Source organism: Labrus bergylta, chromosome 11 (assembly GCF_963930695.1).
Source record: "Labrus bergylta chromosome 11, fLabBer1.1, whole genome shotgun sequence".
Classification (NCBI taxonomy): Eukaryota; Metazoa; Chordata; class Actinopteri; order Labriformes; family Labridae; genus Labrus; species Labrus bergylta.
This window is the reverse complement of record NC_089205.1, coordinates 1,463,852-1,474,989: the sequence shown is the minus strand read 5'-3', so window position 1 is coordinate 1,474,989 and position 11,138 is coordinate 1,463,852. Positions and strand designations below refer to the sequence as shown.

General features: G+C 37.6%; 1 protein-coding gene across 1 annotated transcript; it reads left to right on the top strand.

Annotated features, from left to right (window-relative positions):
• Positions 1-6,828: 6,828 nt before the first annotated feature.
• mmp13b (matrix metallopeptidase 13b) lies at positions 6,829-10,902 on the top strand. The gene is made up of 11 exons (XM_020644606.3): positions 6,829-6,970; positions 7,099-7,209; positions 7,736-7,863; positions 8,005-8,153; positions 8,294-8,419; positions 8,532-8,687; positions 8,834-8,954; positions 9,154-9,287; positions 9,393-9,552; positions 9,683-9,786; positions 10,345-10,902. Exons 1-11 carry the CDS (start codon positions 6,848-6,850, stop codon positions 10,443-10,445), a joined length of 1,413 nt encoding a protein of 470 aa, XP_020500262.2. The 5' UTR covers positions 6,829-6,847; the 3' UTR covers positions 10,446-10,902.
• The last annotated feature ends 236 nt before the right edge of the window (positions 10,903-11,138 follow it).

Here is an 11,138-nt window from a genome sequence, read left to right as displayed (position 1 = left end):
TAAGTAAAACAGAAAGAGCAAGATCATAAACAACGACAAGACTGAGTCTTGTGCTTCATGTTTTCACAGACAGAGTCACAACATCACGCTAAATTGATATTAGAAATTGGCAAATGTAGTTTGGTTTTACAATTCTACACACTATGACACAGAAGCTCTGATAAACAACCTTTTAAACAGAACGGCAAACAGTATGATGTTCAATTCACAGCATCATTGGAGGCATCAAAGAAATGTTAACTAGACTTGAGCTTGTGTTTGGTTTTAAATCTTTTGCCCAAGGACTCATCGGACATGTTGCTGCAGGAGCTGGGGATTGACTGGCTTTACCAACTGGCCACAGATGCCCCTGAAGTAACTGCTTGAACTCTGAAAAGTACCATGCACAACCTGCGATACTCTCCTAATTCAATCCTTATCTGAGACAAATGGGACTAACCAACTAACCACTGTGTGTGTGTTTTTTTTTACAAGAAAACAAGTAAACATAATTGATCACATAGAAATTTAAAGAAGAGGATTAGGGCCAATGAAAACAACATTTGGTAACACTTTATAATGACCATCATCAATAAAGGGTAAATTGATATTAAAATAACTATTGACTAAAGGTTAATTAACTGTTAACAAACAACGATAATGATCAATATAATTAATGTTATGATAACAGTTTATTGTTGCACACATTATAACATTTTATACACTCTGTTTGATAATGATGACCAAATGATGTGTAAACCTTTAAGAGATGGTTTATAAAACATGTATAAACATTACAGAGACACATGGAGCAGATTTTTTTTCATGTCAATAATAGATTTGTATACTGTCTATTAACATTATTTGGATGGATATTATAAAGTTGGAACTGCAGATTATAATACCTTATTGATACTTTGTAAAGCATCTATAAACATAAACATAGACAGATAATTAATACATAATCAGTGGCTAATAATTGGTTTGAAAACCATCTACAATCATTATCTATCTATTGTAAAGTCACAGCTGATGTTTATAATACTTTGTAAATGGTAAATTAATACTGTGTAGAGTAGTCATTCAGTCACCACACATGCCATAAAGGGCACAGAATATTGGATAGTTTAAAACACATCAACACCCTCTAGCTGCACCAAAATGTAATTCTGTTTTAACATCTCTGCAGGAGAAATAAGAGTCCTGCACAGGACCCAGGGGACCAGAGGCCAAAGTCTTGCTAGATTCTCTGCTGCCCTCCTGTGGTATCTCTTCAGTATGTGTGGTTTCTATATTTTGCTGAATGGGCCTGAACATTCAAACCACAGTCACTGTGGTTTGAAACTTGAATGTTTGCTCACCAACTGCAGTTGCTCAGCATGTTAATTCAAGACATTTTGGGTCATTTTTTTATGGATACTCATGATTAAGTTACAGTTTGAGTGATCCGTCTAAATCTAACTGCTTCATAGCCATGACCCATGTCAATATTATAACACATTTACTAGGCTTCCATTTTTTTTGACCAGAGAAATATTCAGTGTAAAATATGTGTTAAATTATTTCCAAGCTGTTTAGTCAGCTCCTGCGTCATTGTGATCACTTAATAGTGACGCAGTCTTTTTTGTGAATAACTAACTAAATAACTTTAATTCTATGGTTAGGTGTATTGGTAAAATATTGTGGTATTAAAGGTTAATGCATTGTCTGCCTCACATGTACCAACAGCAAATCAATATTCCCATAGCTTGCAGTCTGCTGGATGTCTAGTTCAGAAACTATTTTCAATATTTTGCATTAGTTTCATTGCATTTGTTTACATTCTAAGTTGATTGCTTACATGTAAAAAGCATTAGCAATTGATGCATAACTTCAGTACATAATTGATCATTGAAGTAATAAGAAATGGTCCTTTTATTTAGCATTTGTATAAAACAACCTAAAAAAAATCCTTTCAGATCCCTAAGAGTTTTAATGGGTACAAAAGCACATATATGTTGATTTTAGGTTGAACAGAATCAGAATGTGTTCATGAAAGCACCATAAATGAAGCTGTGGTATGATTTATTTTCTCTTTGCAGGGGGAACGATAACAATTGTTTCTGATTTTGTATGGTTTAGCTGAAGGAAGTTGTCTGTCATCCGTGATTTTATTTCTTAGAGACAATGAGTAAGAGAAGCTATATTCGACTGGTCACCAGATGTATTTGGGACATACAATTGTGAGTCATCAACATAACAATGAAAATGGATTTTATATTTGCAGATGATGTCACAAGAGGAAGCGTTTAAATGTAAAACAGAGTTGGACCCAGAACTGAACCCTGTGGGACCCCATTAGACAAAATTTCAGACAATTAAATAAGACCATAACATCTCTAACCTCATTGTGGACAACACGCAAGTGTTGCGTTTTGGCCATCCCCATCTAGTAACTAGCAAAAATTATCATTTTCTCTTTCTGCAACCTCAACACACTTTATGGACTTGGTAAATGGAAAATTAACTTGAGCTTGTGTAGTGCTATTTTAGTCTTCTGAATACTAAAAGTGCATTTTACAACACAGGTCACACCTACCCATTCTCATCGATTCACACACTGATGGCTATGTAAAGTGACCATCAGTATTAACTAATTCCATTCATAGACATTCACACACAGCCAAAAAAGCAGCAGGATATTCTTGCCCAAAGACACATCAGACATGTGGCTGCAGGAGCTGGGGATCGAACCCACGACCTTCCGGTTGAGAGACGATTGACTCTGCTACTGAGACAAAGCCCTCTGAATAATCATCTGTGGGGCTCATGGCTGACAAAGGCCATTAATCACATTCTGAAGGCAAAAGTTCAACCTTACATTTCCAAAGGGTACCCAAAACTATAATCTTTACATTGATAAGAATAAATTGTAAAAAAAAAAAAAAAAAAAAACTTACAAATCATGATTGATACTTTATTTTTGTCTTTCGTAAATGAAGAGACAACTGGTTTACAGACCGCTATAAATGGTGACAACACATTTAACAATCTTTAAACTGGATTTGACCAACTAAAGTCAAATAGCTATGCACCAATAGAACTACCTCAAGTGAACCAAAGCAGCATCTAATGAGGAATGAAAGAATCTTTAGCAAATCTTTTATCCTTCTAATCTTTCATCTGCTTTTTTTTAAGCCTTCTTCTATGTTCCGGGACAAAATGATTAAACCAAGTTGTATAACAGTGACATTTGAGGATTTCACTAATCAGTGCCATTCTCCATAAGCAATGGGCCAGTCCATCACACCATTTGGAAGCACTACAACATAAACAAACAGAAACTAAAATGCCTTGAGCTGAATGTAATCAATGTGTTGATTGATGCAGTGAGGGATCTAAAAGAGTCTCAGAAGGCAATGACAGCAAACCAACAAACCACAAAGGAACTATAGAATGACTGATATGAATTGACTTAATCCACTCCTCTAGTGTGTCAGGGAATGATTCAGAGTGCTGAGGAACCAGATGAGAGTGGGAGGATGATATGAGGTTTGTATGCAAGCAGCACCTCTTTATTATTTCTCAATCATCTGTTGCCAATATTCAATAGAATCCATCCTCTGATATATCTGAGGAATGAAGTATGAACACATCAACATTTACAACACACACACACACACACACACACACACACACACACACACACACACATACAGCTGAAAAGGCCAGGACATCTACTTTATTTCAGTTCCTTCAGTTTCTTGTTTGCCTGTGTGGTACCATATTTATGCTGCCTTGGGGCAGCTGTGGCTCAGTTGGTAGAGTCGGAAGGAAACCAAAAGGATGGGGGTTCGATCCCCAGCTCCTGCAGCCACATGTCCCGCTGCTTCCTCAGTGGTGTATGCATATGTATAATGAGATTAGTTACTTCTGATAGTCACTTTACATAGAAGCCTCTACCATTAGTTGTGTGAATGTGTAGGTGTGTCATGCGGTGTCAAAGCGCTTTGAGTAGTCAGAAGATTAGAGAAGCGCTATATAAGCTCAAATCTATTTACCCATTTACCTTAAGGCCCTGACACAGCAAGCAGACGGCAAAGAATGAGTGGCAACGAAGGCCGCAGAAAATAAGAGGTGGCATGCTTAAGGGGCTTTACATAACCTGTGTCGAGAGGGAGATAAATGAAACCTCTGAACAGCCAATCAGAGAGATTCCTCTCACCGACGATTCAACATGTCGAATCAACCAAAAACTAGAGCAACGACCGCTCACCGACGGTCCAACTAGGACCAACGGCCAATGATCTCCTTGGTGTGTCAGGGCCTTTAGAACACAGTACCAAACTTTTGCTTCTTGAATTGCTTCACACTGGACAGATAGAAAATCAGTGTTCAGGTTATGACCAACCCATGGACCCAGATTTCAATGGATCACATAGTTATCTACCAAAGTCTGGGATATATCCAAAATAAATCAAAAGTCTATAAATGTTGAGCTAAATCTGTTAACATGAGCCTAGAAATACCTAAAATAAACACGGAGACGATGACAGTTTTCCTGTTTTTTTGTTTTCTTTTGTTTTTATGATTATATTATACATCCAATGGCAATGAGCATTAATCACACTGCAGACAGATTCATGTGAACCCTGTGCTCATTTATCCACAGGGAGAAAACACCAGCCTCCCGACTCTGTCCTCACAGCAACATTGTATGTGTGTGACATTTTAAAATAACAGGGAAAAAAAATCCCCTCGGTTGCGAACTTCCCCCGCTGTGAGTCAGGAGCACTCTGTTGACCATCATCTAAACATGTTGTTGCTCCAAAAATATTTGTCTACACAGAATGCTCAAGAGTTTGGAGCAAATGTTTGTAATGCATCACACAAAATGGGATGCAGATGTCCATGACGTTTTACTTTACTGTAATTGTTCTTGGGCAGAAATCTTTAAATGTGTATTTAAAGTGGAGAGCTTTTGTAAAGACATATACTCACTAATGTATTTATTGTTTCTAAATATAGAGTTATTGTTATTATTTTCTATAATGTAAAAAAATGATTCTAGTATTGTGTCTGGAGCAAGTAATTATAAACCTTTGCAGCTTCACACTGACACTAAGGTATGTAGCGTGTCCTGACCTGACTTCAGCACTCCAGGGCTTTACTTCTTTTTGGTTTATTTGTTTTTAATTGTTAAAAATCTCTGCTGTAAATGCTTTTTCCATTTCCTGCCATCATGACCTTTTCAACCTGTCTGCAGCCACACTATGAGCTCTGTGAGACACATCAGTGCTTCGTGCTTATGATGGCAATGGCATGCTAACATTCCCAATGTGGCAGTGCTAATACTTTAATGTTCAGCAAGTGCTTCATTTACCATCTTTAAATCCAGCTCTTTACCATGCTTACACATGTTAATGAACAAAGTAAGGTTCAGGTTTTACAGATAGTTATTAGTTTGTAGAATATTTGTTTGTAAAAAAACAAAATATTGTGTAAAGTAAAAATTTAGATCCAATGATCCTGAAACTAAAAGTTCCCACAGTCATCGGGGCAACATCTGTAATTTCAGAGTAATTCTCCAAAAGCTGTGTTATTCCATTTAAAAACTAAATGTTACCCAATGAATGCAAAAGGAAATTAGGGGTTAACTTTAGTCAATTGGCACCTCTGGGCAGAAAGAATGTCTCTATTAAAATAAATGTTTGTTGAGATATATTTTAGTTGAATTGCTGGACCAGCATACAAACCAACAGTCCCCCAATTAGTGTTTCATTTTTACAATAACAGTGCCCAGCTTTATTCTTCTGTTTACTTTGGGGTTTTGTTTCTTAAACTGTGGTCTGATCTTAGACATTATCCTGAATGTAACATATCATTGTGATATGTTGTTGGACAGCAGGGGTTCAAACATCTTGTAAATTACAGTTCCTCCTGATTGAGAACACTTGTAGAGAATTACGCATTCATTTTGTCATTCATGCTTTGTGTAACTCTGGTGACTCTGAATCATATTGTGCTGAAGGGCAACTTGAGGAAAAACCTAAGTCAGGAAGCGCTGATTTCAATTAATAGCAGACAGAATGGTTGCAAAAACAAACGCTTTCGTCAAACTAACTCATTGTTTGTCAGTATTAGAGTGCTAATGTCAATGTCAGAGTGTCAATAGTCAAACAAATATCTCCCAAGGTGACTTTTATATCATATACTTTACTCTTCAATTCTTTGTTTTCATCATCCCTTTTTGTTTGTTCACTACTCATTCTAAAAAAGACAGAATGACTATAATGAGACCAGCAGCTTGAAATAATACCCAAATGATGTTCTTGGAGAAAGCCATTTTTCTTTCTCAGAGTTTTGCTATAAAACATATTTTAAAAAGAACTACTGTTTGTGTGTTGTATGTATCTTTGGAACTTTGACTCTCCTGTCTGCATAACAAATGACCTTTTTAAATACTAATAAAAAACTCTTGACCTTGATCTGTAAGAAGTTTTATAAATAAAAAATAGTTATGTGACTTTTTCATGAAATAAATATGTCGAGTAAGTTATCTACAAAGGGTCATATTTTTTAATCCAAGAACAAGATATAACATAACAAAAATACCAAATGCAAGCTGCACTTTTTTTTTTCCTTAGCAGCATTTCCAATAACTCCATTATCATACTCCTTAGATCGTGGTAATATGGGAAATGAGTGAGTGGGTTCAAAGGAGTTCACTCAAACCACAGCAACTGTAGTTTTACTGATACATGCACATTCTCAGCAGACAGAGGAGGAAGTGGCTAGGTGCTTTTACATGAATCACAAGGCTCCTTTGAAAAAAAAAAAAAAGTCAACCTAAAACTCCATAAATATCCTGCAGAGGTTTTGGACCCCAATGAGTGCTTTGGATGTCACAGAGACAACAACAATGATAGCTCTGCTGCTGCTGGCGCTCGTCCCTCACTGCTTCCCTCTGCCTCTGTCTCCCCGGGACAACGACAACCAGCTTTTAGCAGAGGTGAGATCTAAAAGGCTGTTATTCATGAATTAAGTGTAGCAAGGTTTTTTTTTCATATATTAATCCATGCCTAAAGTTGTATATTGTTATGAGTGTCTTTAATCTCTTGTTCTCTCTCAAAAAAACAGAAGTACCTCCGCCGGTTCTATGGCCTTCCTGCTGGTCTCCAGGGAAGACATAGCTCATCAGGAGCCTTTAAGACAAAGATCGAGGAGATGCAGAGCTTCTTCAAACTCAAGGTGACCACATCTAGAATCCTGCTTGAACAGTAAAGAAGAACTGTTGTTTCCTTGAGCATTGTTAATGCAACAGCTGAGTTTGACTTTTTGAAGAAGGAGAACGTCTTCAGCTGTAATATTTCATTGGTGATTTACCAACCACCATGTGTTGTTGTGATGTGCTCCTCTTGTGTAATTGGGGAAGCAAAGATAGAGTTGATTCATTCATTCATTCATTAATTTCATAAGGTGTACATTAAAACTGCAAAGTTTTACGTTTCTTTTTCTTTTCAAGGAAATAATTTGAAATAAGTTGAGTTGAATCGAGGCTTGTTTTTTCTTGCATTGCGAAATGTTTTGTATAAATATAAAGATGTACAAAAGATAACCTAAAAAAACAGTGCAAGAAGTTCACTTCAATATTGCAATCAACTGAAGAAGTCAAAATAAAGAAAATGACCCAGAAGGACTTGAAAAATATCAAGGACTTTTCTTCTTTGTGAGTTCTGAGAGGGTGGAGACTAATCTCTCTCTTCTGCCTCTGAAGGTGACGGGGAATCTGGATGACAACACTGTGGAGCTGATGAAGCAGGCCAGATGTGGTGTGCCAGACATCGGGGAGTACAACCACTTCCCTCGACACCTTAAATGGCAAAACAACAATGTCACTTTCAGGTATGCATTAACCTCGTACTGTGCATATAATTAAACAAAGGAGAAATGATGACACAAATATTTTTGGAAGTAGTTGAGGTATTCAGAGAGAGAAATGTCCACTTTCATTTATTTCATAATAATCCTTTTTTACGCTTTCAGAATAACAAATTATACACCAGATTTGAAAAAGTCTGATGTAGACAGAGCCATCCGCAATGCACTGAATGTTTGGTCTGATGTCACCCCTCTGACCTTTAAGAAGCTGCACAGTGGCATCGCTGACATCATGATCAGTTTTGGCTCAAAAGGTACAAAAATCCAAATGGATATCTTTTGAATAAATACACAAAATTACATGTTATTGTTGTGTTCTACACTGCAGCTGCCCGGCCTTTAAAGAACCATTACATCCTGCTCAGTATATAATGATCTGGTCTGTACTCTGTAGAGCATGGAGACTTCAACCCTTTTGACGGACCTAATGGCCTGCTGGCTCACGCCTACCCACCCGGCCAAGGCATCGGAGGAGACACTCACTTTGATGAGGATGAACACTGGAGCAAGGACTCATCAAGTTAGCCATTTTAACATTCAACATACATCACTAAACTTTGTCTAAAGCTATCATTGAGAAACAAGTGAGGCCTATTTGAACAGTATTTTGACTGAGCCCTTCTACCCCACAGCTTACAACTTGTTTATAGTGGCGGCCCATGAGTTGGGTCACGCGCTTGGTATGTCCCACTCCTCGGACGCGGGGGCTCTGATGTACCCCGTCTACTCTTACGCTACAGGCTACCCACTGGCTGAGGACGACATTGAAGGCATTCAGGCGCTCTATGGTTGGAAAAGATCTTATATTGATCATTAACTTAACAACTTAAATTCAAAAGTTAGATTGTACTTGAGGAGAAGCCTTTTGTAGAATTGTCTTGTGGTTTAGGAGAAATATAATGTGTGCAATGTAATGATTCCAGATCTTTTACAGGTCCAAACCCAAACCAAAGAAAAGTGAAGCCTAAACCTGATGCACCAGACAAATGTGACCCCATGCTAACCTTTGACGCTGTAACAGAGCTCAGAGGGGAAACCATCATCTTCAAAGACAGGTATGGTTGGTCCATGATGTAATCCATAAAACCTATTTTATTCTCATTCATTGTCATGGGTTAAACTAATATACTTAGGCCACAAGAAAATGTGGCAGAAGAAGTTGATTATTCTGCCTCTAAGACCGTATTTTACCATGCATTGTGTTCATTTGTAGAGCTTTTGGCTGCTATTAATATCTGGCTTACTTTTTTCTAGATTCTACTGGCGTCTCCACCCTCAGATGCCAGAGCCTGAGCAGACGCTGATCAAGTCCACTTGGCCGTCGATTCCTAACAAGATAGACGCAGCATATGAGAATGCAGAGAAGGATATTGTCATGATATTCAGTGGTGGGTTTTTACAGAAGAACAATATTTGAGATTAAATTGTATGATTATTTTTCAGATGCTAGAAACAGTATGCATGGTAGAAAACTCAGCTTTGTGTTTCCTCAGGGATCAAAATTTGGGCTTTGAATGGATATAACCTTGTGGATGGTTACCCAAAGTACATACATAAACTTGGACTTCCCAAGAAAATACGGAAGATAGATGCGGCCGTGCACATTGGAGATACCGGGAAAACTTTGCTGTTCACCGATGAGGACTATTGGAGGTATGAGAGCAGGGATTAGTTTTATTGTGCATTTCATTCAAAGAAAACTTCTCCAATCTGCTTAGAAGAATGTTCTTAGGAAATTGACTAAGCCACATTTTCCACATTCATTCTCATTGTTTCAACACAGTTATGATGAAGCCACAGGCACCATGGACACTGGCTACCCACAACCCATTGAGGAAGATTTCCCTGGGATGGATGATGAGGTTGATGCCGCTGCTTATCACCATGGTATAAGAAATTCTCAATACTTTTTCATAAAAGTTAAAGGTTTTATATGTGATTTTTCACACTTAAATATAATATAAATCAAGTATATCCTTGAAATGAAAATAACTCTGTGAGTCATGACTGTCTACAATGGGTGTAACACCCGAGTCCCACTGTCTGTGATGTTTTCAGAGTTTTCAGAGTCCTATCTTCACTTTGTTTACATCGTCAGGACGGCCGGCTGACTCCTCCCCTCGTGTATAAAAGTTGTTTAATTGAGGGACTAGAGAAAGGAAGAATAACATACTGTACTCACTGCTTAACTGTGTTTCTAGATCACACTCGTTTCAGGTAAATTTACATGCAGTGTGAAGATACGAGCATAATAAAGATCACTAGCATTAGCATGCTAACACAACAATGCAGCGCAAGTTGTTTTGGTTTCATGCTGGTGCTCAAGGGCGACATCTGCTGGATCAAAAAATCACATATAAAGCCTTTAAAGCATACAAAAGATGTATTTTTTCCAGACTCTAACACCAAGCTGCTTTAACTGATTCCCGCTCTGTCGTCTTTCAGGGTACTTGTATTTCTTCCATGAACACATGCAGTACGAGTACAGTTACACCTCGAGAAAGGTCATTCGCATCATGAGGACCAACTCCATGCTCAACTGTTGATGAGGTGGTCTGCATCGACATCCAACAACACACACAAACATCACTCCATGAGATGCCGGGAGATGATTGAACGAGCTGTAAAATGGACTGATGAGGGGGAAAGTGTTGAATTGAAAAATGTTTATTTCCACTAGTGCTGGACACCTGTAGGTCACCTTGTTTGTCAGACAAAGAATGCTGGAAAATTCCTCAAAGAAATATGTATACTACATTAGATTATTTCTATTTATTGTAATTTTCTACTACAAGTCTCTCTATGCACTGCAAGAAGCTCTGCAGGTTACGTTTCTTGTCAGTTACAGTTGACTCGGCTGTTGTTTGAGACAATTATTTGACTACTTGTTTCACATCTTGAGTGATTCAACAAAGATTGTATTTGATTTTTTTGTGCTTAGATTTCTGTTCTGTGAATAACAATAAAACATTTTAAAAGGCATAAAAATAAGTGTTGGATAGTTGGCTTTGTTGGGAATGAGCATGTTACTGCATTTATTTATTTGTTTATTTTAAAGGGACGTTGTACATCCGCTTAGCTGTAGCAGAGTTAGCTATGAGCTAATTTACATCTGTAGTCCCTGAGACAACATAGAAGATTGAATTTAAAGTATAAGCCTTAACATCCCCAACCACACTCTGCGCAAATAATGTTGGTACTGAGTATTCCAAAGTAAAAACATACTCTATCAGGCAGCT

Bases quoted from the DNA above. Each gene is read 5' to 3' on its own strand.
- mmp13b (XM_020644606.3), top strand. From the start codon at position 6,848: ATGAGTGCTTTGGATGTCACAGAGACAACAACAATGATAGCTCTGCTG. The intron at 8,688-8,833 runs GTTGGAAAAGAT...GATCTTTTACAG, and splicing joins AGGCATTCAGGCGCTCTATG to GTCCAAACCCAAACCAAAGA. The intron at 9,787-10,344 runs GTATAAGAAATT...GTCGTCTTTCAG, and splicing joins TGCCGCTGCTTATCACCATG to GGTACTTGTATTTCTTCCAT.